The sequence below is a fragment of the Strongyloides ratti genome, assembly GCF_001040885.1.
Source record: "Strongyloides ratti genome assembly S_ratti_ED321, chromosome : 1".
NCBI classification, from domain to species: Eukaryota; Metazoa; Nematoda; class Chromadorea; order Rhabditida; family Strongyloididae; genus Strongyloides; species Strongyloides ratti.
In genome coordinates this window covers 2,242,319-2,269,319 of record NC_037307.1, presented here as the reverse complement: position 1 = coordinate 2,269,319, position 27,001 = coordinate 2,242,319, and the positions used below count along the sequence as shown (strand labels likewise).

General features: G+C 21.6%; 7 protein-coding genes across 7 annotated transcripts; 3 read left to right on the top strand and 4 right to left on the bottom strand.

Moving 5' to 3' along the window:
• Positions 1-1,051: 1,051 nt before the first annotated feature.
• SRAE_1000070300 (Zona pellucida domain-containing protein) lies at positions 1,052-3,280 on the top strand (the record flags this gene model as incomplete). The annotated part of the gene is made up of 4 exons (XM_024647567.1): positions 1,052-1,393; positions 1,451-1,593; positions 2,266-2,653; positions 2,738-3,280. 4 exons carry the CDS (start codon positions 1,052-1,054, stop codon positions 3,278-3,280), a joined length of 1,416 nt encoding a protein of 471 aa, XP_024501632.1.
• Positions 3,281-3,454: 174 nt separating this feature from the next.
• On the top strand, positions 3,455-5,710 carry SRAE_1000070200 (Na+ channel, amiloride-sensitive family and Degenerin family-containing protein; the record flags this gene model as incomplete). Its single annotated transcript, XM_024647566.1, has 4 exons — positions 3,455-3,958; positions 4,006-5,336; positions 5,382-5,508; positions 5,705-5,710. 4 exons carry the CDS (start codon positions 3,455-3,457, stop codon positions 5,708-5,710), a joined length of 1,968 nt encoding a protein of 655 aa, XP_024501631.1.
• Positions 5,711-6,904: 1,194 nt separating this feature from the next.
• On the bottom strand, positions 6,905-8,558 carry SRAE_1000070100 (Nematode cuticle collagen, N-terminal domain and Collagen triple helix repeat-containing protein; the record flags this gene model as incomplete). The annotated part of the gene is made up of 3 exons (XM_024647565.1): positions 6,905-7,563; positions 7,615-8,001; positions 8,045-8,558. 3 exons carry the CDS (start codon positions 8,556-8,558, stop codon positions 6,905-6,907), a joined length of 1,560 nt encoding a protein of 519 aa, XP_024501630.1.
• Positions 8,559-8,861: 303 nt separating this feature from the next.
• Positions 8,862-9,343, bottom strand: SRAE_1000070000 (Transthyretin-like family-containing protein; the record flags this gene model as incomplete). Its single annotated transcript, XM_024647564.1, has 2 exons — positions 8,862-9,070; positions 9,124-9,343. The coding sequence occupies 2 exons, from the start codon at positions 9,341-9,343 to the stop codon at positions 8,862-8,864; spliced, it is 429 nt and encodes a 142-aa protein (XP_024501629.1).
• Positions 9,344-11,177: 1,834 nt separating this feature from the next.
• SRAE_1000069900 (Transthyretin-like family-containing protein) lies at positions 11,178-12,733 on the bottom strand (the record flags this gene model as incomplete). The annotated part of the gene is made up of 4 exons (XM_024647562.1): positions 11,178-11,233; positions 11,277-11,489; positions 11,538-11,710; positions 12,717-12,733. 4 exons carry the CDS (start codon positions 12,731-12,733, stop codon positions 11,178-11,180), a joined length of 459 nt encoding a protein of 152 aa, XP_024501628.1.
• Positions 12,734-18,332: 5,599 nt separating this feature from the next.
• Positions 18,333-24,246, top strand: SRAE_1000069800 (Coagulation factor 5/8 C-terminal type domain and Protein kinase domain and Serine-threonine/tyrosine-protein kinase catalytic domain and Galactose-binding domain-like and Protein kinase-like domain and Tyrosine-protein kinase, catalytic domain-containing protein; the record flags this gene model as incomplete). The annotated part of the gene is made up of 4 exons (XM_024647561.1): positions 18,333-18,441; positions 20,525-20,630; positions 20,866-21,097; positions 22,150-24,246. 4 exons carry the CDS (start codon positions 18,333-18,335, stop codon positions 24,244-24,246), a joined length of 2,544 nt encoding a protein of 847 aa, XP_024501627.1.
• Positions 24,247-24,613: 367 nt separating this feature from the next.
• SRAE_1000069700 (Protein of unknown function DUF1057 family-containing protein) lies at positions 24,614-25,766 on the bottom strand (the record flags this gene model as incomplete). Its single annotated transcript, XM_024647560.1, has 4 exons — positions 24,614-24,790; positions 24,844-25,209; positions 25,262-25,561; positions 25,617-25,766. The coding sequence occupies 4 exons, from the start codon at positions 25,764-25,766 to the stop codon at positions 24,614-24,616; spliced, it is 993 nt and encodes a 330-aa protein (XP_024501626.1).
• Between the last annotated feature and the right edge of the window lie 1,235 nt (positions 25,767-27,001).

Here is a 27,001-nt window from a genome sequence, read left to right as displayed (position 1 = left end):
TCATCCCTCAATTTATAACAAAAACTTATTTGATTAATGTAGTGCCAGAAAATAAACATAGTCTATTAATAATTATAAGATGTGTTTATTTAACACTATACCTTCTAATACTGACACCATGTTAAACTACTATTATTATTATTAGTGAACTTTTAAATGACCAAAAGAATGTGGTACTTTGGAATATCATTAAAAACAAACATTAATAAAATCTTAACTCAATATTATATTTTAAGAATCATATTTTAACAAATATTGCAAATTATTTACCTCTTTTAGATGATAGTAAAATTATTACTATATATATCATTAAATATTTTATTATTATTTATTATTTTAATCATTAGTATTATTCTAACAAATTAATATAATATTTTAAAGAAGACCTTGAAAAAAAATTATGAACACCTGGTTTTTAGGCAATCATTTTAGTTATGTTACCTCTTTATATTTCATAATAATCTTTCTTCTTTTTTTTTTAACAATTATTCTTGAGCTTTATAATAATCAATGTATATAATAACAACCTTTACCTCTATTTGACAAAAAAAAAATTAATAATCTCATTAAAATTGGCTCCTACCTTTATTAAACAAAAATATTAAAAATGTCCTTTCTATTTTTTAAAGTAACTCATTTGTAGATAATTGAAAAATTTTTTAAAAATTTCAATTTAAAAGAAATCTTACACTAAAGTTTCTTTTATTTATATTATAAGATGTTAAAAAGTCATTGACTGATTATCATAATAGAAGCCATAACTTTATTATTTTTGAAGGTTATATATTGTTATATTTTTAGACATTTAAATATATTACAAAAGTTTTATAGCTATATCATGGAGTGACAAGCTGAGTATTTTTGTTCAATTATTTTTAATCATTCGTGATCAGTTATTTATAAAAATATATTTTCTAAAGTGCCACTCTAGAGGTGGTCTTACTTTTACTATATATTATTTTTATTTTGATATTAAAAAAAAAATATATATATATATAACTATTATTGTTAATAAAATTTTTTTTTATTTTTAGTTAAAATTATGAAAAAAATGTCTTTCAATGTTAAATTATTTTATCTTGTATTTTTTTTATTATATCAATTAGGTAATGGACAAGGTAATGGTTATTTTACTACTAATGATTATTTACAATCACAAGATTTATTTGATGAAGAAAATGGTATTATTGGAGTTCCTGATATTAAATGTAATGCTGAGACAATTGAAATGAGATTTAAAACTAAAAATAAATTTATGGGAAAAGTTTATGTTAGAGGACATTATAATAATCCTGAATGTAAAGTTGATTATGCTCAAGCAAGTTTAGAAGGTTTACCAATTGATGGTATTAAATTACATCATGGAAGTTGTGATATGGATCGTCAACGTGTTGTATGTTTTATTAAATTTTTTTTTACTATTATTTTTTTATATTTAATATTTTTGTAGCTTAAACCTGGTGGAATGCAATTTTCTACAGTTTTGGTAATTTCTTTTCATCCATTATTTATTACTAAAACTGATCGTGCTTTTAATATTAATTGTTTGTATAGAGAAAGTGAAACAAAAGTTCAAAGTGAACTTGAAGTTAGGTAAGTTTTATAAATATATACAAAAATTTTAATGTTAACAGGACATAATTATATACATGTATATATATATATATATGATAAAAATTGTAGTGACTCATTAAATTTATTTTACCTCATATATATAATAAATAGAAAAATATACATTATGATAATAGTTTTTATTTTATTTAACTCATAGTAACGGTTTTATCTCTATTTTTCCATACTTTTTAATTTACATAACATTTCAAAAACATTCAATAATTTTGTTTAAAAAAAAATAATTGAACTATATTTTCTTTTATTGTTAATATGTTTATAAAATTTTGGATGGTCATAAAATTTCTAGGACTATTTCTTTCAAGGCAAGTTACTCTTGAAAAATTTCAATTCTTTGAAAACTTATTTATTTTATCTTAAAAATTTTAAAAAAAAAATGCAACCATTTAGTATTGTACTTTAATTTATTTAATGGAAGAAATATCTTAATATAAAAAAAAACTTTTTTTATTGAAAAAATAAAATATATTATAAGAATATTTAAGTATCAATATATTTTATTATATTATAACTTATTCTTTTTTTTTTGTAAATCAAGGTTATGTCCTTTAAACTTTTGTTACAAAATAACTGGTCTTGTGTTAGGCAATACATAATTCTATTATATTTGCTTATCTTTTTTTTTTTTTTCAGTCAATTACAGACAGAAAGTATTGCTCATGATATGCCATTACCAACATGTACTTATACGATTAGAAAAGATTTGTTAGATGGGCCTATTTTGAAGTATGCTAAAGTTGGAGATCAAGTAGTTCATCGATGGGAGTGTGATTCTGATATGTATGGTATGTTAGTTCATTCATGTTATGTTGAAGATGGTCAGGGAGAAAAACAAATGGTTATTGATAATAAAGGTTGCCATACAGATAGATTACTTCTTGGTGATCCAACATATGTTGAAGCATTAAATATGGCATACAGAGAAGGGTATGTTTTTAAGTTTGCTGATCGTGTTGCTGTTCGTTTTCAATGTGAAATAAAACTTTGTGCAAAAGAAGGAGGTGGTTGTAATGGTATTACTGTAAGTTTTTTTTTGATTTTTATTAATCTAATTTTTTATTATTATTTTGTATTAAATTTTAATAATAAATAATTTTATTTTTAGCCTCCTGCATGTTCATCATCAATTAATGGTAATTCAATAACAGGTGGAATGACAAATAATAATATACCTAAAGGTACAACAACTATTAGCACTAATATGTATAATGCTCCTAATAGACCATGGAATAAAAAAATATCAAAAAGAAGTACAAAGAATGATAATATAACAATTGATATTAACAAATCAAAATTACTAGATACTGATTTATTTTCACAGTATGTTTATGTATTAGATGATGAAAATACTGGAAATAAAGAAGTATTAGATTTGGATAATAAAAGTAATTCACTTCCTTTAAATAATAATAATCCTGTCATTAGTGTTAAAGCTAAAGTTTGCATGTCAATGGAAACATTAAAAATTCTTATCTTATTCTTTGTTATTCTTGCATTTATTGCTACATATTTTATTGTTCTTACAATATGTAAAAAAAGGCAACAAGCTAAAAATAAAGAAAGTACTATTAATAATTGGAATAATACAATTGGAAATATCAAGACATATTCAAAAAATGGTGTTCAAACACCTGTTGTTTATGGTTAAGTATTAAATTTTCTTTTTTAATTTTGTATAGATGTTTGATTAATTTTTTTAAAAAAAAAAATAAATATTTTAGTAAGATAATTATTTATTTATAATAAAATTATTTATTAAAAAATATATAAATAAGATATATCAAAAGAAATATAGTAAAATTTTATTATTTTTATTTTAAAAATGGTATTGAAGTTTTCAGAATATTCTACTAATTCATCTAATAAAACATTACTAGTAGATGATCTTGATTTACCTGCTGTTGTAGATATTTTTTCACAATATGAAGAACTTGAAGCTAATGATGATATTAATAAAGAAGTTCAATGTGATTTACTTAATGAGGATAATGTTCTTCGTCACATTGATCCAACAAGATTATCATACAATGAAAGATTATCCTGGCATTTAAATGAATTTTGTAATAAAACATCTAGTCATGGTATTCCAATGTTATCAATGGCACCAAATTATTACTACAAAATTACATGGATTGTTTTATTGATTTGTTGTCTTTGTATGTTTATTTATCATGCTATAGATGTTGTGGCAAAATATCAAAAAAATGCTAAAATTACTGATATTCAGTTACAATTTGATACAGCACCATTTCCAGCAATAACAATTTGTAATTTAAATCCATACAAAGATAGTACAATAAGAGATGTTGATGCTATAAAAAAAATTGTATGTTAATAAAGTTTTAATTTTTATAATTAATAAAAAACTTTTAGTTAAGAATATATAGTGATGTAATGATAAAAGCAGGAGAAAAAAATAGATTAGAAGAAGCAATAAGATTAGAAACAAAATTAACACCAAAATTAGAAAGAAAAAAACGTGATGAAGATATTGAATTTGAAATTACATATTCTGATTGTATATGTACAGTATCTCCAGATGATGGTAAAAAAGAAGAATGTACAGAAAATTCTAGAAATACACCAGATTTTACAAAAGATTATTGTATGTGTGCATTTGATAGAGCTTCAGGTGATGCATGGCCATGTCATAAGAAAGAATTATGGAATAAATATGAATGTGCTACATGTGATAAACAAAAAGTTTGTAAACTTAATAGTCCAGATGGATCACCAAGTTTAAAAATTCCATGTTATTGTTACACAGGTGAAGAATCTTTTTGCGTTGAATATAAACCATCAGAAGAAATTTTAAAATTATGGGAATATTATGGTACAAAAGTTAAAGATGAAAGTGATATGTTAGAAGCATTAGGTTTTACAGATATGAGTGATGAAGTTGCAATTGTAACAAAAGCTAAAGAAAATATTATATTTGCTATGAGTGAATTAAGTGAAGCTGTTAGAAGATCATTATCAATTCAAAAACATCAATTAATACAAAAATGTTCTTTTAATGGTGCTGCATGTGATATTGATAATGATTTCAAAATTGTTACAGATCCTACATTTGGTAATTGTTTTACTTTTAATCATAATAAAAGTGATATTAAATCAAGTATAAGAGCAGGACCAACATATGGATTAAGAATGCTTGTTTATGTTAATGCATCAGATTACCTTCCAACAACTGAAGCAGTTGGTGTAAGAGTTACAATTCATGATAAAGATGAATATCCTTTTCCTGATACTTTTGGATATAATGCTCCAACAGGATATATAAGTTCATTTGGTATGAAATTACAAAAAATGAATAGACTACCAAGTCCATTTGGAAATTGTATTCCAAGAGGAGCTAATTTGACTTATATTTACAAAGATTATCGTTACTCTACAGAAGGATGTTATAGAACTTGTTTTCAAAGTATGGTTGAACAGGATTGTGGTTGTGGTGATCCACGATTTCCTGTATTAAATGGTACACATTGTCAGGCATTTAATCCAAAATCAAGAAAATGTTTAGAACAAAAAACAAATCAATTAGGTGATATTCATGGTACATTTAAATGTAGTGATTGTCATCAACCATGTGAACAATCTGTCTATACAGTTTCATACTCAGCAGCCATATGGCCAAGTGAATCATTAAATATTACTTTAGGTTCATGTGCTGATAAACCAGAAAAATGTAATGAATATTATAAGTATGTTTTTCATTTAATTATTTTGAAAAAAATTTTTTTTTTTAGAGAAAATGGAGCAATGATAGAAATGTTTTATGAAGCATTAAATTTTGAAGTGTTTACAGAATCGGAAGCATATGGTATTGTTAAAATGATGGCAGATTTTGGAGGACAGCTGGGTTTATGGTCCGGAGTAAGTTTTTTAACATGCTGTGAATTTGTAATACTCTTTTTTGAAATTATATATATGGTTATAACGCATCATTATAAAAAAAAGAAACAAAAACAATTAGAAAAGCAACAAGATAAATTTGCATTCTCAACTTAATTGATAACAATTAAAATAAAAAAAGTAATAAAAATTATATTTTATAAATGTATTATTTAAGTTTTAGAAAATTTAACATGGAAAATGATTCATTTTTCATAGTAAATCATAAAAACTATCACATTAAAAAATAATTACATTATCTTTTCTTCTGTTACTATAAATGAATCTAAAAAATGTTACCTTTTTTTATATATAATAGTTCAAACATTTTTTTTTATTATAAATTTTTTTTCATTTAAACTTAATGTGATTTTTTTTTCTTCATTTATAATTTTCAAGTGATTTCCATCTAAAGTTTACTGAATTGAAAACTTAATTTAAGAGCCATTTTCAATACTCTATTATGAAAACAACTTTTTATAAAAAAATTAAATAAAAATATGTTTATTCGATAGCCCTTGAAATACCATGAATTTTCCATATAATAATGAATATAAAAAAATTAAAACTTTAAAAGTTACAATCATTTAAAGTTAAAAGCGAAAGCGGAGAATATTTATTTGAAAAACATGACTTCTATGATGCAATCAAAAGTTATAAAAGTAAAATAACGATTTTAGATAAAATTTTTATTAGAAAATGATTGAGACAAATTTCATTTTCATAGGACTTCACTATCACAAGATTCGATAAAAAATGTAACTTAAAAAACTTTTCAAGAATATACTTATAACTCAAAAACATGACATTAAATAAAAGTAGAAATTAGTGCATTGGACTTTTTAAAACTTTTTAGATATAGTCTACGTTGGAAAGTTTTTCTAAATAACATTAACTTTTGAGATATAAAGGTTGGTACTTTTGCGCTCACAATTATTTCTCATCTTTTTTCATATTTTAAAAAAAGATAAAAAAATATTTTGAAGGTAAACTTTAAATGAAAACTCAATATAAGTTTTTTCCAAAAAGCTGCGTTTTTTTATCTTAATTTTGAAGCGATATATAATTAAAAGCGGAAAATTTTCTAAATAATTCATTGTTTTCAATTTCTTAGTATTTTGGTAGAAACTTAACATGTATTAATGTGACTAGCACCAAACGATTCTTATTAAAAAATTAATCTTGAACAAATAATATTTTTGATTTTCATGAAGATTTAGAAAAATTTTTAAATATTTTTAAAATATTTGGATATACATCATTTTCAGTTTAGAAAAATGCAAAAAAAGTATTTTTTAATAAATATTTAAATTTTTATTTATCCATTATTTTAAATTTTATACATTATCTTTGTGAATACATCATGTAATAATATATATTACAAGGATTTATATCCTCCTGATTTTGGTGCGCTTTCGACTGCAGAATTACTCCCTGATTTGTATCCAGATTCGGATTTACTCCCAGAATCTCCTTTACTTGCAGAAGAGGCTTCAGCAGCAGCGGCTCCTGAGTCTCCTTCAGAGGCAGCTGATGCTTTATCATCTCCTCCAGCGGCTGCTGATGCTTTATCATCTCCTCCAGCGGCTGCTGATGCTTTATCACCTCCTTCAGCGGCTGCTGGTGCTTTATCACCTCCTTCAGAGGCTGCTGATGCTTTATCACCTCCTTCAGCGGCTGCTGGTGCTTTATCACCTCCTGCTGCTGCTTCAACTGCTGCTGGTGCTGCAGCTGCTTCTCCACCACCTTCTGTGGTTTCTGTTGCTGTTGTTTCACCTTCACCTTTTGTATTAAGGGCAACAGAATTTATTCCAGCTGTTGATCCTGCTGAATCTCCATCAGATTTTTCAGATGCTGCTTCAGCGGCTGCAGGTGCTGCCTCAGCAGTTGCAGATGAAGCTGATGCACTGGCTGATGCACTTGATGATGAGGATGAAGAGGAAGAGCTAGAAGCAGCAGAAACAGAAGAATCTGAACCTTTAGAATCAGATTTTTCTTTAGAAAGTTCTCCAGTACGAGGTGGACATGGACAATATGCTAAAAAATTATATTATAGAAAATTTAAACATTTTTTTTTATTAAACATACCACTATCAGTTCCTGGTTCTCCAGGTGATCCTGCAGCTCCAGCTTCACCATCAGTTCCTGCTGGTCCTGGTTCACCTGCTGGTCCAGCTGGTCCTGGTGGACCTTCTTTTCCATCTTTTCCACTTTCTCCGTCTGTTCCTGGTTTACCATCAGGTCCTGGTGGTCCGGCTGGTCCAGCAGGTCCTGGTTGTGCGGTTTTCTTTGTTCCTTCGGCTCCAGCTGGTCCAGCTTCTCCATCTTTACCTGGTTTTCCATCAGGTCCTGCAGGTCCTGGTGGTCCTTCAGTTCCAGGAGTTCCTGGTTTTCCATCAGGACCTGGTTTTCCACTTTCTCCATCGCTTCCAGCAGGTCCAGCAGGGCCGTCTGGTCCTGGTGGTCCAGGTGGTCCTAAAAATTAAAATAATTTAAATATAATATTTTTTACACTTACCTGGTGGACATGTTTGACATTCAGCAGTTTTGGCTGGGGCATCAGAAACAGGTGCGGCAATTCCTGGTTTACCATCTTCACCATCTAATCCTGGTATTCCATCTTGGCCATCTTGACCTGGTGGTCCTGGTGGACCTGGTGGGCAAGATGCTCCTGCTTCACCGGATGATCCTGAACCTGAGTTTCCACCTGATGGAGTTGAAGCACTTGATGCAGCTGATGAAATAGATCCACTTGGAGAAGAATAACCTCCACCACTTGGTACATTTGGTTCATCACCATATTTAGCATCTCTTGCAAATCTGTATTTTCCAATAATTTTATCAGTTTCAATCATCTTTTCCCATGCTTCATTTGCAACATTTTTAAAATCTTCTATATCTAATATAGCTTGATCATAAAAATTATTAATTTGACTAAATAATAATCCACAAACAGAAATAGCTGTTACAATAGCAATTGCTGATCCAATTAATGTAAGCGTTACAGCAACTTTTGCCCCACTACCACTCATTTTTTTTTATATGAAATAAAACGAGAATATTTATGTTTAGTAAAAAATTCATTCATTTTATATGATTTTCAAAAGATGAAATCTAATAATTATCATATCTACAATTGCCATAGGGTTTAAAATGTTTTATTTCATGTTTTAGCACTTGTTTTTTTTTTGTGTGATGACCAATATTTTTGATCAACATACATTTAAATATACCAAAATAATGAAAACAAAAATTTATTTTTTACACAATACATGTTATATAAGATTTTTCAAGATATATATCTTTTAGATATAATATTTATATATGATAATTAATTAATTTAAACAATCGCGTGATTCATCTGGAAATTTAAATGCTAAATTCATTACACCTCCATCAAAAGTTTTAACTTCTGCATCTGATTTAGAAATATATTTATCAGGTACCCCAAGTACTATTTTACGTTGACAAGGTTTGATTCCATCTTCACAATCTGTATAAAATTTAAGTTTAACATCCATAGTAAAAATAGATCCAATTCCACCTAAAATTATATTTATTTAATATATAATTATTATTATTAATTTTATAATATACCTTGAATATCATAATATCCTGAACTATTTGTTTTAACGGAAGCTAATTGATCATCAGTTCCTAGTGTATTATCATTCCATAATTTAACTTTTTCATTTACTAATGGTTTATCTCCACAAATTAATCTTCCAACTACTCGAACAGTTTGTTGTTTAGCATTAATATATGTATATGAAGTTATTAATAAAAATGTAATTAATATTTTAAAAAAACCAACCATTTTTAGAGAACAAAGTTTATATTTCTTGAGAATTTTCTTAATTATTATATACTATTATTATGGAGAGAGGGGAGGTATATAAACCTAAGTATTATTTACTTTTGTCGACGTTAAAATAAACATATTAATAACTTCTAATAAATTGTGATTTTGGGTAACTGGATTATTCCAAATTTATTTTATTTACATAACTATCAATTCATACCTTTGAAGTAAAATAGTCATTCAGTAATATACAAAAGATGATTCATTAACTTTTAATTTTTTAAAACTAATATATTATAATTTTTTTTTGATTTTTAACAAATTTTACTTTTTAATGATTCATTAAATGTTTACACTTTTGAAATAAACATAAATCTAGTTAATGTTAAAATTATTTAAGAAACGATTGATAAATCAAACTTTAAAATAAAGTTATTTTAGTTTAAATATTGATGTTGTTTATGATAAATTTAATGTTATATTTTAATAGATATCTTATCTTTAAAAATACAATAAAGTTATTTTTAAACGGAAAATTTTAGAAAATATTTTTTTTTTATTTTATATATATTTACTTTAAGTGTTAATCACATAAATAAAGATGAAATATTATTAATATTTTACTTTATACATTTAAATATAAATTCAAGTAAGCTTTTAATTAAATATTCTCATATAAATAATTAGAAATAATCCACCAGAAAATTGTATAATATTATAAATTATACTAATAATTTACATAAATTATTATCTAAAAAATTAATAGATGGTACGAAATTGCACAAAAAAAAAAGAATTATTGTTTTAGTTAAACAACATCATATAATATTAAGAATAAAATGATATATACTTTATGAGATTAATCATAAAATTTATATTTTTTTTATAAAAGTAAAAAAAGAATAACATAACTTCATATTTTTGAATGTTTTTTTTATTTATTTTTAAATATAATAATAAATTTATTAAATCACCAAAATTACTTTAACATTTTTATTTAAAGTTATCTCTTCTTTTCAAATTTTTTTTTTTTTTTCGTAGATGTCGTAATATATATTACCATTATATTTTTAAAACATTTTAAATATCAATAAAAATTTTTAATATCAAACTATATAAATAACTATACAATATATATTTACTATTATATCATTTTAATTAATGTATAAATTATTTTTTTTATAAAGATAATAACAAATTAATATACAAGTTTAAATATTATTTATTGATAAAAATTGTACAGAAATTAACATTGTTTTATTTTTTATTGTATCAAAGACTAGGATTATAAAAGATTAAACAGTATATTTATAATAAAAAATGTATAAAATAATTGTAAAAATAGTAACTAAAGATAACAATCAAAATAAAGATGTTTTATTGGTAAAATTAAAATATATAGTATTTGTCTTATTAATTAGATCCATAAAATCAAGTAATTTTATGTCTATAATAATGTTAAATTTTATGTGAGACAAGATATATTTATTTTTTAAAAAAGTAAATTAATGATAACATTTTATAAAATTGTTTACTTATTGGATTTTAATACTGTGATAAGTTCTTTTTATAGTAATATAAAAATATGAATCATTAAATTTGTCGTTTTTTTTTTAAAAAATTTTATTCATAAAATATTATTAATCATAAAGTTATATGAAAATTTGGTAGGACATTGTATTATTCAAACAAAGTTTATTCAAAAATGAAAAGAAAGAATGCTTTAAAAAGTAAATAAATATCTTATCAAAATATTTTTATTTTATTATAACATAAAAATATATATTCTTTTGTCAAAATGTTTTGTGAAAAAGAAACAATTGTTTGTTAAAGGAACAAAATATTAAGATTAATTGATACAAGAACGTTCCTCATCTGGAACTATTACTTGAAGATTTAAAGTACCTTAAATTTATATTTAAAATAACAAGATAATATTTTAAATTACCTATATCAAACCATTTTTCTACAACAGAACTTCTTGTAACATATTCACTTGGAATCCCAAGTTTAACTTTTCTTTGACATGGAAGTTTTCCATCATCACAATCATGATAAATTTTTAATATAACATTCATTGGAAGTAAACTACCAATACCGCCAGTTAATTCAAAATTTCCCATTCCATCTGTTGTCTTGGAATCTAATTGTGTATCACTACCTTAAAATTGATATTTATTAAATATTAATTATTTTTATATTAAATTACCTAATTTTGTTTTATCCCATAATTTAACTCTAACACCAGAAGCTGGTTTATCTCCACACAACAGACGTCCCTTAACTGCTGCTGTTTGTTGTCTAAAGGTGAATACATCAACTATTATAGAAAATAAAATAATAGTTGTAAAAAATATATCTATTTTCATTTTAAAAAAAAAACTAAAAAATAATTATAAATTTTATTAAATAAAATAATCAATCATTGACTATCAATACAAATAAATATTAGTTATAGTGGAAATCTTTTTAACAAACATACTATTTTAATTACAAATTAAAACATAATAACGGTTTCCTTTCATTTATATTGAATTACTAATTAATAACTGGACAAGAAAAAAAGAATAAATTTTTAATAATATAAAATTTATAAAGATATAAGTAAAATATTTATATGCTTTAAAATTATAAAATAAAATTTATAAATTATTTAAAAATATTTAAAAAATATCAATAAATCATATGAATAAAGAAAATAAATAAAAGTATATGAATCATGTTTGTAAATTATGACCTTGATTATAACTTTTTACCCCAGTGCTTAATAATAGTATAAGGAAAAAAATTTTTTTACAAAAAAAAAAAAATATTTAAAATGAATAAATTTATTTTTAACAAAAGAACAATTTTGTATGTTTACTATATTTTATTGTATAATTAATTTTATGCTAATTAGAAGTAAAAGATGAATTGAACTATGTGTTATTATGACTTATGATGCAACAATTAATAATTCATTTATATTGTTTATAAAAAAAATTATATAAATTTTCTTTTATTTAAGTATTACTTTATAATTCAATTGAAATAGAATTATTAATTATTATTAAAATTAAATGTTATTTTTACAATATACTTTTATATAGATGTTTCAAAGATTTAATATCATTCATAGTAACTTTTATTTTATATTATCTTTCATTATATTATTTATTAAAATTATTTATAAATGTGTGGAAATAAAAATATTTTATCATGTTTAATGTTACAAATGATATATCAAAGGGTATCTCAAAGTACTATAAATCACATTTTGATTAATTAAATGTGTAAAATTAATGTTGATAAATATATATTTTTTATAAAAAACTTTAAATCTTATATTAATGGATAGAAAAAAATTTGTTATATATTTATTAAAGATATATATTTATATTATACTTACTTTCTAATGAGTTGCATAATTAAAATGTTGCGAAATTTTATATTAATTATGTCATTACTTATGAATTAAGCTATATCATATGGTATATAAAAACAGGAAATTAAAAATGAACCTGATACAATCTTAAAGGATATATTTATCAGGTCACCTGTTTTTTAAGTCCTTACATAAAAACTATTATTAAGTGGACCCATTTAATGAATCAAAAGTTTTTGAAAATTCATTTATCTGGAAAAAAGTTAAGTAACACAAAATAAATATATCTTTTCTTTGTATCATTATTTCACAATAACACTTTTTTTTTTCAATTAATGTACATTTCTATTCTTATTAAAAAATATTTTGTCTAATTCTAGTCTTACTTCTAATAATCTGGATAAAATATACAAGTAAACAAATAATATATTCCCCCAAAATTTGTAATATTAACCATTATTTATTTATTTTTAACAAAAACAAAGTTCAATGTATTTTATTTCTATACTTATTTGTGTTAAATATAAACATTCTATTTTTTTTTTGTTACAATTATAAGATTAAAAAAAAAAATAATCTAAAAACTTCTTTTATTTGAAACAATTAATCATTGTAAAAGTCTTATCAAAAACAAATAATTACCTTTATCACATTTTATTTTGTCTAAATTACCGATTTTCCCAGCATTTAACTTAAACAAACATTACAATTCTTATCTTTTAAATATATTATCCTATTTTACCAAAAACTTTTTTAAAATCCATTAAGATATTCATTTATTTATAAAATTATATTTGTAATAAATTAAAACATTTAAATTAAAACTTTTAATACCTGTCACTTTTATGATAATTAAGATGCCAATTAAGATATAATGTTAAATGTTAATATTATAATTAAATGTTGTGAGATTTACAATTCATTTTACAGTTAGAAGTGAAAAAGATACCGCAACAGGCTTCTATATTGGTGTAATTAAATCTTACCAACAACCCGCTTTGTATTTTTAGATAATAATTAAGGTAAAAATTTCTAAAAAAACTTTTCTATGGATCAGTTGTTTTTGAGGTAACAGGTGTCTGTTAACAAAATTAAAAATGTTTTATGCTTCATTTTGTTTCTCTTTTAAATATTTTAATTAAAGACTTTTTTTTTTATTAAATAAAGTGGTAGGTTAATGGATTTATTTGATAATGTTTATTATGTATAATTTTTAATTAGAATAAAAAAAAAATATGTATATATTTATATTTTATTAAATATTTTTTTATTTGTACTTTTATTATATATTCTTGATTTTATTATTAAATATAATTAAAGTTTATATAGCAGTAATATCAGGTTATTATTTATGAAACAATGCTTTTCAAAGATGACATAATGTCTACATTTGAAACACCTTATTAATAACTACCACAGCATGTCAATTTTATATTATGAACATCAAGATACTATTATAAGTACCAATAAATATAAATAATATAGATATCAATATGATTTTAGCGCTACTGGAGCCATATGATTTATTACCTATTGTTGAATGGAGCATACTTTATTATATATTTAGTATATCATTAAAGGTTATTTTTTAAAAATGGCGTTTATGTGATTTTTAAGACAAATAAAATACTGTCAACAGATGGATGTGAGGTAAAAAAAGTATAATTTAAATGTCAATTTATCTTTAATAGTTTATATTTTACTAAAATATTTAAACATTAAATTTTTATGTTATTTAGATGAATAATTTTTTTTTTCTAAATATTATATATTAATTCAGCTAAATATATTATGAAAAAAATAGTATACATATATTTTATATTTATATTGACTAATTATAATATAGGTATATTTTTAAATAAATTTTTTGTTTATATACATATAACATTATGATAACAAAAATCTGTTGACATTTTAATATTTTTACATAAAATTTCTAATCATTTTTTTTATTATTAAAAAGAAATAATGTTTCAACATTTCTATTTTCAAGATTATTACTATTCCCATCCAATTTAACATTAACTTTTGATATCTATATTACTAATAAAACGATTATTAAAATTTATATTAATCAAAAAAAGTTTGTTTAAGCAAACAAATATCCCACACAAGATATATTGTAATAAATTTTATTTATCAAGTTTTCTCCTACCATTAAAAGTTTTATAGAGATTTAAATTTTCTTCTAAAACACATTTAATTCAATATGCATGACATTTTTTTAAAAATATATATATATATATTTATTATATTAGTTGATCTATTTTACCATATTATAATAATAAATTTTTTAATTGAAAATTTATTTTACTATATTAGGAAGTAATATAAGTTTTTATTAAAATTTTTCCTACAATATATAACTATTTAAAAAGTTTTATTTTACTATAATTTCTTATTAATAGTAATAAATTAAAAATTCTTCTTCATGCTGACATTTATAACATTTAAAAGCTACTTAAAAAAATATTTTTTTTTTTTTTAATTTTTGAAAATAATGTTTTATATATATATATAAAAGAGTGACACTCACTAATAATATAATAATGTTTATACGATAATTAAAATTATATATTTTAGATAGAAAAATTTTCTTGTTTTTGAATATATTTTTAGTTTTATTAAAAAAAAAAATTATCTTGTACTGTAGTGATGAAGAATAATTTGTAATTGTTAACAATATTAATTTTAAACTTAATTAAACACTTGAAAGCAGCTTTATATAAATTGAATTACTATTATTCTCTATTACATAATGAGGAAATTTAACTGATTATATTTTATACAATACGTAATCATCATTAGCCATAAAATGAAATAAGAAAAACTCATAATATTTTAATTCTCATACTAAATTCAGTTTTTATGATTTATTTTATATTACTTTTTTCATACTACAAAATATTTTTATTATTTTTCTTTTATTTAATATCGGTAAAATTTGTTTGATCTTAATATATGACTTATTTTATATATTTTCTTATAAAGGCATAATATTTTTGGATATTTATTGTTATAAAATTTTTTATTATCATAGTAATTTTTTTTTTATAAATAGATATTGGTAGAATAATTTCTCATCACTATTATTATCTTCAAAATGATTCATATATATAGGAAAATAGAAAAAAAAGATCCTTTTAATCAATTTCCGTTACAAATATTTTATATATAATAAGAATTGTTATCATCAATCTTCTTCATGTTCAAATTTAACTAATAGTATGACATAAAAATTTTAATATTCATTCTATTTCATATCTACCATATACTTAAAAAGCTATTTTAAGCTTTTAAATTAATTTTCTCTTATATTCTTAACTTAATTTCTTCAAGGACCCGTAAACTTATTATATAAATATAGCCGGTGGTATTTTAAGTAAAATTTTCAACTACATTATATATATGAGTTAAATGACAAATTTTTATTTCATTTCATTTTTATAGAAACTCATTTTTATAATTTATTGAATATGTCCTTGGCATGATGGTGTGTTGCAATGTAATTACAATTATATATGTTTAATGATAATTGTTTTCATGGCACAAAACTTTTATAGATTATAATCTTTTGTTATTATTTTTATTATAAATCATAATTTTATTAAATATATTTAATGGATAATTTAATAAAAGATTTTAAGTACTTTTTTATTTATTATTTTATATATAAAAAAAAAAATAATTTAAAAATTTTATTTTAACTATATATTAAAACACCTGCTTAAAAATAAACTTGTCAGATCTTTATAATAATTTTAGAATACTTCACACATCATTTTATAATATATTATTATAATCTTAATCATCATACTACTACTTTAAAATAATTACTATTTTTATTAAGTATAAGAAGCTTCTACAGATAACTAACTATTCTTTGTCTATTATACAATAGGTAAATGACAGATGAGTTGTCATGCTTAACAATATATTCAAAAACATCTTATATCTTGAACTTCCTATTTTTATTGTAATCTTAGATTATCCTAAACTGTTTCTTACATTTTTAATCATCTGTCTCAATGATAAAAAGTTTATTTTAAGAAGATATACATACCAACTGCCAATAATATAAAAAAAATAATCCGATTAAAAATTAAAACTTCTTGTCTTTATTGTATACATTCATAAATTTTATTTTTCTCACATCTTTTACAAAACAACTTCTGTTAACAAGATTTATCATATTTCATCTAATTTTAATAGCTAAAACATTAACACTATTGCGCACTTCCAACTAAAAACTGTTAAAAGATATACCTTTTCTATCATAACTTGACACCTTTTCTTATATATATATATCATTCAAATAGAAGAACAATAATAATAAGAATATATTTCTGGTGATTGTTACAATATAAAAGTATATATATATTTATTTTACACAAACTAAACAGTACTATATTAATACATTTTTGTATTATTAAATGTAATTAAGTTATATTATTAATTCTTAAGATTATAACTTAAAAGTATACAAAAAAAAAAATAATATTTGTTAAACTTCTTAATATAAAATCTTTCATTTTAATTTAAATTAATAAAATGGCATATGTAAATATATATTTCTTCTTTTTTTTTATTACTTTTTTCTAAATAATTAACATTTACTTTACTTTTTTTTTATCATTATATGAAATCTTTTAATGACACTTTTTTTTAACAAACTATCTTTAATATATCTAAAATAGGAAAACACATGTAAAAAGTTTTTAACAGATTCTATCTACTGATCAAAAGATTTTAATATTACACAACCTTAACATATGTAAATATGATTTCTTTTATTATAAAAACTATCATGCCAAGGACAATTTATAAGAAAAAAAAATATTTTTATTCAACTTTTTGAATATTTTTTTTTTTAAATCTTACTATTATGTAATATAATTTATTTATAAAAGTTAGCTTTAATGTCTAGTATTTATATCGTTTTTAATTTATTATATAAAAAATTTACACTTTTAAGTAACCTTTTTTTTTCTTTTTTTTTAATGTTTACTTAAGAATGATTAATTAGTTTGATTTTATCTACCGTCTTCCGGAAGAATTTATTTAAATTTTTTATATATAATATTTTTTTTATTTTTTTGTTTAAAAATGTGGTGTAATGTTATAGCATGTACTTTTAATTAATCATTCTTCAATTTATTGTTCCTTAAAAATCTGTTGTCACATATTGCCATTATCTTCTTTTTCTTTATATATTTATAACATCCTTCTTGGTGGGCGGTATTGAGAAAAATAGATATAGAGAGGTTCACTTTTCACCACAACTACCCGTTCAAGCTTGTAAAACTACGAATCTTCTTTTAATATTTTATCAATTCATAATATTATAAATTCTTTAAATTTACCTCTAAAATGTTATTATAAAAGATAATGAATAAATAATTTATGTTTAAAAGATTTATGTATTTTTATATGTTTACATTGATATATTTGTTGATTAATTAAAATTTTTAAATTAATATTTACAGATCTAATGAAATAAAAGCCTTTAGGTTTTTATAATATAAAGAAAGTTTATTAACTTGATTTATCTAAATATTTAAGGACAAAAATATATTTTGTTTATTATTATAATTTTTAAAATATTTTCTATTATCATTTTTAAACTATTATACTACTAAAATGTTCATACTTAAATTTTCAAGTACTATTTCACACCGAAACAATTCACGAAGTATTATACTTCTAATAATATCTATACTTATATCAATTATTAATGGACTAGAATTACGTAAGTATAATATAAATAATTTACAAAAATAATAATAATCTTTATGCTTCATTAACTTTCATAATACCAATGTCAAGGGAAATGTCCCATTGATAAGATGTATATATTAAAATTATTACAAAAGAATTTTCCTTTTTTTTATATTTTTTTTTTATTTTTTTTTTAATAATCAATGAAGTGATAAGTCTTTTTAAAAATATATTTATAAAAAGAAATTATTTTTATATAAATATATATATATATAATCAGGATGGTTAATGGTGAGAAAGTTTATCAAAAGGTTTCTTTGTTTACTTGATTTGTAACATTAATTAGTAATTTTATAATGACAGAAATGATATATCATATCATAATATTTCTTTTACTATTACCGGCATTTGCAAATAAAATGACTTTTGTAACAAGGAATATTTATTTTTACCTGGTAAATAAACTATCATCATATCATCAACTGTTGATGCATAAAAGGCAAGTAGCAATATTTACTTTTCGTTTTTACACAATCACTTGATTATATATATATATATTTATAATGTGATAAATTTTACTTTCTTTTTACTCATATATAACAAGTATACCACTTTATATCATTTACCATAAAGCTTAATATCATTTTTATTTACCTAAAAAGAATAATGCCGATTTATATTTTTTTTATATAAATATATATTTCCTCGGTATTATAAAAACAAAGAATCATATATATATATGAATAATTCATTAATACTTAACCTTAAGAAGCAATAATAACTTTCTTTTATAAAAACCGAATTAAATTTTATATTTCCTTAACTATATATGGTAATGACGACATTCAATTTTATTAAAAATTTTTATTTTATTATTCTATTTTAATAAGGGACAATTTATTTTTAATCAAAAGAAATGTCATTTATTATATAATTGTCATATTTTTTAAAAAAAAAAAAGAAGACTTCTCAATTACAAAAGATGATTTATATTATATAAATTTAAATGTTTTAACATAATTAATATTATTATAGTAAATTTTATTTTTATGACCTTCATAATTTTTTCACATTTTTAAATATATTTTAATATTAAGAAGATCAAAGTAAATTTTTAACATCTGAAAAGCATTCAACCTCATTCTTATTTAATCCTCTTAAACTACTTGATTATTAATCTTTATATATCTTTTGAAATGACACATTTTTAACTGATTTTAATCACCTTATTACATATGCCTTCTAAGAAATAAAAGTATATCTTCTCCTTTTTTTTTCTTCATTGTTTTCTATTTTAATATATATAATTTTTAATTACAATTACTATAAAAAGAATATAATCATTTTATCTATTTTATCTATAATTCCAAATAAAATCTTTTAATTACAAATATACAAAAAAAAGATAAAACAATAAAAAGTAATTTTTACAATTTAATTAATAGTTCTTCATAAAAAAAAGGTGTATTATTTTAAGATAATCTTCTTATCTTATTTTTATTTTATATAATTTACTATATTATTAAAAGATTTTGAAACTCCTTTATTTCGGTATCATCAAAAAAAGAAACAATACACTTTTCATTATATCACACAGCATGTTTTCTTTTTACAACTGTCTTCAGTTCTTTAAATAATTAACCATTTTACATCATTCATGGAGTGGATTGTTGTTAAAAAAGAATTTAATACATCATTCAATCTTTTTATATAATAAGTACAGTATTTTATTATATTTCATTTAATAGGTATCTTAAAAAGTATGTATTTGTTGTTTGATTCTGATGACGGCATCGCCCTCTGTTGTCATTCTAAATTTAGTAGTGGTAAAATAAAATAAAAAAAGATAAAAAGAAAATTTGAGTATATTAATTTAAATATGATTGTTAATTAGGAGAAGTATCTTTTTAAAATGTTGAAGGTCATTTATAAAAGTTCAAGTAATTAAAATCAACAAAAAAAACAAGAAGTTTTCTTTTATTTTTTTTTGTTCATGAAAATACAATGGAAGGTTAATGAAGTGTTTTTCTATTTAAAATGTAACCTTTTTTTTTTTCTTTTTAATTGTGATTTTAATTAAATATGTAACATTCATTTTTTTTTGTCATTTGTAGGAGAATGTAACAAAGCATTAGGAATGGAAAATGGTCGTATTAAAGATTCACAAATAATTTCATCATCAAGTTATGATGAACAAAGTACTGGTCCACAAAATTCAAGGTATGTCATTAAATAATTAAAATGGTAGTTTGATAATAATTAATATAATGTTAAGAAAAAATTATAATAAATTACCTATTATTAGTTAATGATAATAAAATTATTGCTAATAATTTATATTATATCTTTTGTTGTCTTTAAGATATGTTGATTAGCATAACTTGATATAAAGATACTTTATAATTATCAATTAATATTTCCTTATTATTTATTTATATATTTATTTATTTTTAAGAATACGAACTGAGACTGGTGCTGGTGCATGGTGTCCAATGTCTCAAATAAATATGTCTTCAAATGAATGGATTGAAATTGATTTTCCAACAAATATGGTTATTACAGCCATCGAAACACAAGGGCGTTTTGGTTCTGGAGAAGGTCAAGAATATACTCCAATGTTAAAAGTTAAATATAAAAGAGAAGGAATGGGACCATGGGCAAGTTATAAAGATTCATCAAACAATGAGGTATGTTAAAGTTTCATTTTAAATATATTCAACAGATGCCTAATATTTGGATATCTTAAAAGTTAAAGAAAAATATATAGATAAACTTTTCACTCACAATTTAAACATATGTTAGTTTGAGTGAATAAAAATTACATGTTTAACATGCATTATTTTTGATCCTCTTATAACATAACACTTCATCAATCATGTGCTCATCATAAAGATGTTTCTTATTGATATATTCTATTTAAAATAATACTCTAACTTAGTGCCATATTTTGTCACTTTTCTTTTAATAATTTAAATCAAGTGAATAGATAAAAATTTTTATTATCACCAGATGTCAAGTTTCCAAATTTGATTTAAACTTTTATCACAATATATCCTTAAGAAATTAAAGTGTTAAAATGTTTAATTGTTTATAACTAATTTTATTTTGACAAATATAAATATTATCAAATAGATTAATCAATTATAATTATGCAAAATAGTATATATTGTTATATTATAATCAAATATATAACTTCTATTTTTAATTATAATTTCTTACAATTTATTATAAAATTATCAATGTATTTTAAAATATTATTATTTAATAGTTAATGTTATAAATCTAACTCATAAATGATGTATAAAATTTATTAACAGTTTAAGAACTTTTATTATAAATTAAAAGCAGATTCATTAAATTGCATCTATATAAATAATAATATATAGTATTATATATATATATATATATATATATAATAAATTAAGAATGACTGAGAAACTATTACATAAGAAATATATTATTATTATACTTGTTGTAGATAAATTTAAAAACCATACAATTCTAGTGACAATTATAAGATTATTACCAAATAATTTAAAAAGAACTTTCTAACATATTGCAATTTGAGTACTTCATTTTAATTGTTTAAAATTTTTATTGCATAAAATTATAAGCTTCTTTAAATAATAATATAAAAGTTAAAAGGATTGACATACTAAAATAAACATAATAATACATAAACATATTTACTTCATATATAAAAAGGTTAATCTTAAATAATAACTTTCTCATATTTCAGTTTATCAAAGCTAACACTGATACAAGAACATCCGTACTTATTCCTCTTGATGGTTCAATTATTGCTTCACGTATTCGTATATATCCTTTATCATATAAAATAAGAACTGTATGCCTTCGGTTAGAATTACATGGATGTCGTTATAATGGTATACTTGATGGTTATACAATCACAAATGGAGGTATAATTGATGGATTAGAAATGAGGGATTTTAATTTTGATGGAAATACTAATGATACAATAAAAATGAAAGGATTTGGTAAATTATATGATGGTAAAATTGGTGAAGATAATTTTGATGATAAACCTAATCATTGGATTGGATGGAAAAATGAAGATGTTAAGGGAAAAGTTACAATGAAATTTTATTTTAAAGATAAACAAAATTTAACTGGTATTAATTTTTATACAAATAATTTTTTTAAACTTAAATCAATGATATTTAAAAAAGCTATTATTAAAATTAGTTCAACTGGTGATGAAAAAACATTTTCTAAGAGAAGTATTGAATTTTCATATGAAACAGATTTAATATATTCAACATCAAGATGGGTTAGAATTCCAATATCATCAAGGATTGCTAAATTAATTAAAGTTGAATTATATTTACAACCATCTGCAGATGTTCTTCTTATTTCTGAAGTTAAATTTGAAACAAATCGTATATTATTTGATACAGATATTGATAATATTATATCAAATAATGAAAATGATGATATAATATCATTAGATGAAACAAAAAATTCATTAACATTTTTTGCAATTAATGAAGTACCTGATTCTGTTACAAATTATATATTAATTGTAATTATAATATTTATTTCTGTTTCTTTTTTAATATGTCTAACACTTATATATGTTATGTTCTTTTGTCGGAAGGAAACACAACAAAAAAATACCTTATTACCGATATTTAAAAGGCGTAATGTTCAAATGATTATTAAAGATGATAGTGATACTATTAAAAGATCATACAAAAGCGGTACATTAATAAATGGTAAAAATATTATTTCAGATAATGGTAGTGATTATGCAGATCCAGATTATTCTGTTTGTGTTGAACAACCATTATTAAATAAAATGTATTACTCAACAGAAGGTGGAACATATAATATTTTTAGTCAAGGTACTTTAACAAGTAATATATCAAATACAAGTTCAATAATTTCATCACCAAATACATCCTATAGAAATTGTAGTAAAGAAATTGAAGAATTTTTATTTAATATGGATCATATTGTTAAAATTAATCCAAATGTTTTAATTCATGTTGAAAAGTTAGGTGATGGTGAATTTGGACCAATTGATCTTTGTAGATTAGAACATAGATTAGTTGCATCAAAAAAATTAAAACAAACAGCTACAAAAGATGAATTTATTAATTTTAAAAAAGAAATTATTGTAATGAGTTCATTAAAACATCAAAATATTTTAGAAGTTATTGGTATTAGTTTTGAACAACCAAATAATATTATTTGTTGTATAATGGAATATATGAAAAATGGTGATCTTTGTCAATATCTTCAATCACAAAATTATAATACATTAACAACAGAATTTTTATTATCAATTGCCACACAAATTGCTGCTGGTATGAGTTATTTAGAATCACAAAATTTTGTTCATCGTGATTTAGCTGCTAGAAATTGTTTTGTTGCTGAGGATGATATTGTTAAAATTGGTAATTTTGGTATGGCACGTAGTTTATATAGTAGTGATTATTATACAGTACAAGGTAAAATGAATGCTCCAATACGTTGGATGGCATGGGAATCACTTTTATTAGGTAGATTTACAACAAAATCAGATGTATGGCATTTTGGTGTTACATTATGGGAAATTCTTATGGGTGGTTATGATAAACCATATTCAAAATTAAGTGATGATGAAGTTGTACAAAATCTTGAATATATATATAATTCAGGAAAATTACATACATATCTACCTAGACCAAGGCATGGAAATTCTATACTTTATGATGAATTAATGTTAAAATGTTGGCAACGTGAAGAACATAATAGACCAACATTTACATCAATTCATTGTTTTTTACAAAAAATGACGTGTAATCATGCCCGAGGATCTCCTAAAAATTAAGTTTCAATAAATTGTATATTCATAATTACCTTCTTTTTTTTTTTTAAAAATGTTTAATATGTAAATTTTAAAGTTAAAAAAATAATGTAAATAAAAGATTTATATTTTGATTAATTGAACTATGACCTTGGTGATAAAATATATTTTATTTTAATGCAAAAATATGTAGTAAAAATAACAATACATTGTAATTATGTATAATAGAAAACTATTCAATTTATAAAATAAAATAATATATTTTTGCACAATTTTGTTATCATTAAATAATGTAATTAACTTGACTAAATTATCTCTTAAAAATGTATTCGCCAAATACATTGGCTTCTAATATAGTATAATATATGTATATATAATAATCGAGATTGGCTTATCTCCTAAATATAGCTGATATAGTGTTTGCAATAAAAACAGCTTTATATTTTTGAACATAATGACCATCCTCTGGAAAGACTGCTGAAAATTTTGTATATCCTTCATTTAATTTGTTAACAATTGAATTAACCATATCATTATCATCTTTAATTTTATTATTTGAATTTTCTACCTATAAAAAAAAAATTAATAAAATAAAAAGTATATGTTTTTTTTTAAACATACAATAAAAATATTTCCTTTAAATCTTTCACCAAAATCTTTACTAACAGGATATTCAATTAATTGATCTTTACCACCAAAAGCATTTATGATAATAATATTAGAATCATTAACAATATCAATATATTTTAATTGTCCTTCACAATCAGTATTATCAATTGTAATAAGTGATGTACCAGCTTCTTGACTACTATTTATCCTCATACCAATATTTTTATATAATGTTTTTACAATTGGAGATATTATATATTGCATTCCTTTACTCATCTTCCATAAAGCAGCACCAATTGAAATAAAGAATGCTGGTTTCATTCCACGATGCATTTTAATTCCAACAGGATTTACTAGTATTGCTCCTAATGCATATTCCTAAATTATTATTTTTTTAATAATTTATGTATTTTTTTTGTTAAAAACATACTTTAAAAAGTGCTGCCATTTTAAGGGCATTTTCAGAACCTCTTGAATGTCCTAAGAAAATAATTTTTTCTTTTAAATTAAGAATTCTAAGCATTGCTTCAACAAAATTTACACGTTCTGTATTTGTATGTCTTAAATAATCATTAGATTCTGTTAATCCAAAACCTGGGAAATTTAATGCAATTAAACGGATACCAATTTTAGTAAGTAATGGTTCAATATATTTAAAATCTTTATGTGATCCAGGACATCCATGAACAGCAACAACTGTCCCAATTGAAGAACCACTACTCAAAGAATCCTACATTTATTATAATAATAATAATAATTAAATTAAAATTATATTCATATCATACCTGGTAAATAGATTTGATTGAAACACTTTTGTTTGAATCACTCATAAAAGTAACTGTTGTCTCATAGATGTTCATATTAACGTCACCAGCTGGTAAATTAAAATTTTTTCTTTTGTTCATGTTATCAATTGATCTTTTAAAATTTAACATTTTTTTTTCACCGTTTTATAAGATTAAAAATGTCTAAAAAAAATAGGTGTAACATTATTTTAAAATAAAAATTATATTATACCTGTTTCTCCGTATTGTTAAGTTAGAACCAAAGAATTTAAAAATAGTGAATTATTTTATATAAAAATAATAAAAAAAAAATATTTAGAGGTTACAAAAAAGAATATTTTGTGTTGTTAATGGTTAGTATAACTATGTTCAATAGAGTTAAAAAATCTTTAAATAATAAAATAAATTTTTCACCAATATATAGAATCAGATGAAAAATTTTATAAACTTTTACAAAACTATTTCATCCAAATTAAAATATAGATTGTTTAAGGAGATATGGTCTTTGAAGATATCAAACAAAATAATAGTTACACAATAAAAAGGAGATTAAATATAAATCAACTCATTCTCTTTTCTCATCCTAAATATAATATTTTGAAATTACTATCATTTTAAATGTATTGTTTTGTTTAAGGGATATTTTATATGTAGTCATTGAAAATTTAGGGTTCATTTTTTTTTTCATATAAATTTTTGATTTATCATTGACAATATTATATTTTTCAATGATAATTACTTTTTCAATAATTAAATAATATATAATTGTTATTTAAATTATTAAAAATTTCATTCAAAAATTATTTTTATATTTGTCTATTGTTGATCAACAATATATATATTTATTATATCTATTTTATGATGTTATAATTATTTTGAAAAAATTCTTGTTTATTTTAATAATTATATAGTATTTTTTAATAAGTCAAAGTCTTTTTTTTTATAATATTATATTCTATATTTAAAAAACTTTTTTATTTTATAGAAATTAATTAACTTAATTAATTTTACTTAAAATTGTATAAATTTAATGTTATACTTGAGTGTACAAGATAAGTTACCAAACATTTTACCTATAAATTAAAATGATAAATAAATTAAAAGTTAATAGATAAATTTATTTATAAAAAAATTTGATTTTTAATAAATGAATTATTTTTAAGATCATTATTAAAAAAACATTTCAAGTAAGAAAAAAGTATCTAATGCTGTAATAAATATAAAAAAAAAGATAACATGGATTATAAGAACAATTACTTTCAATGGAATACTATTAGAAAGTTATTTTTACAAAAAATTTATACTTTCTTAAATCATTTTCTTAATTTTTTCTAAATTTGGCCATATATATTTATCATTTAGTTATTATGTCTATTACCTGTTTT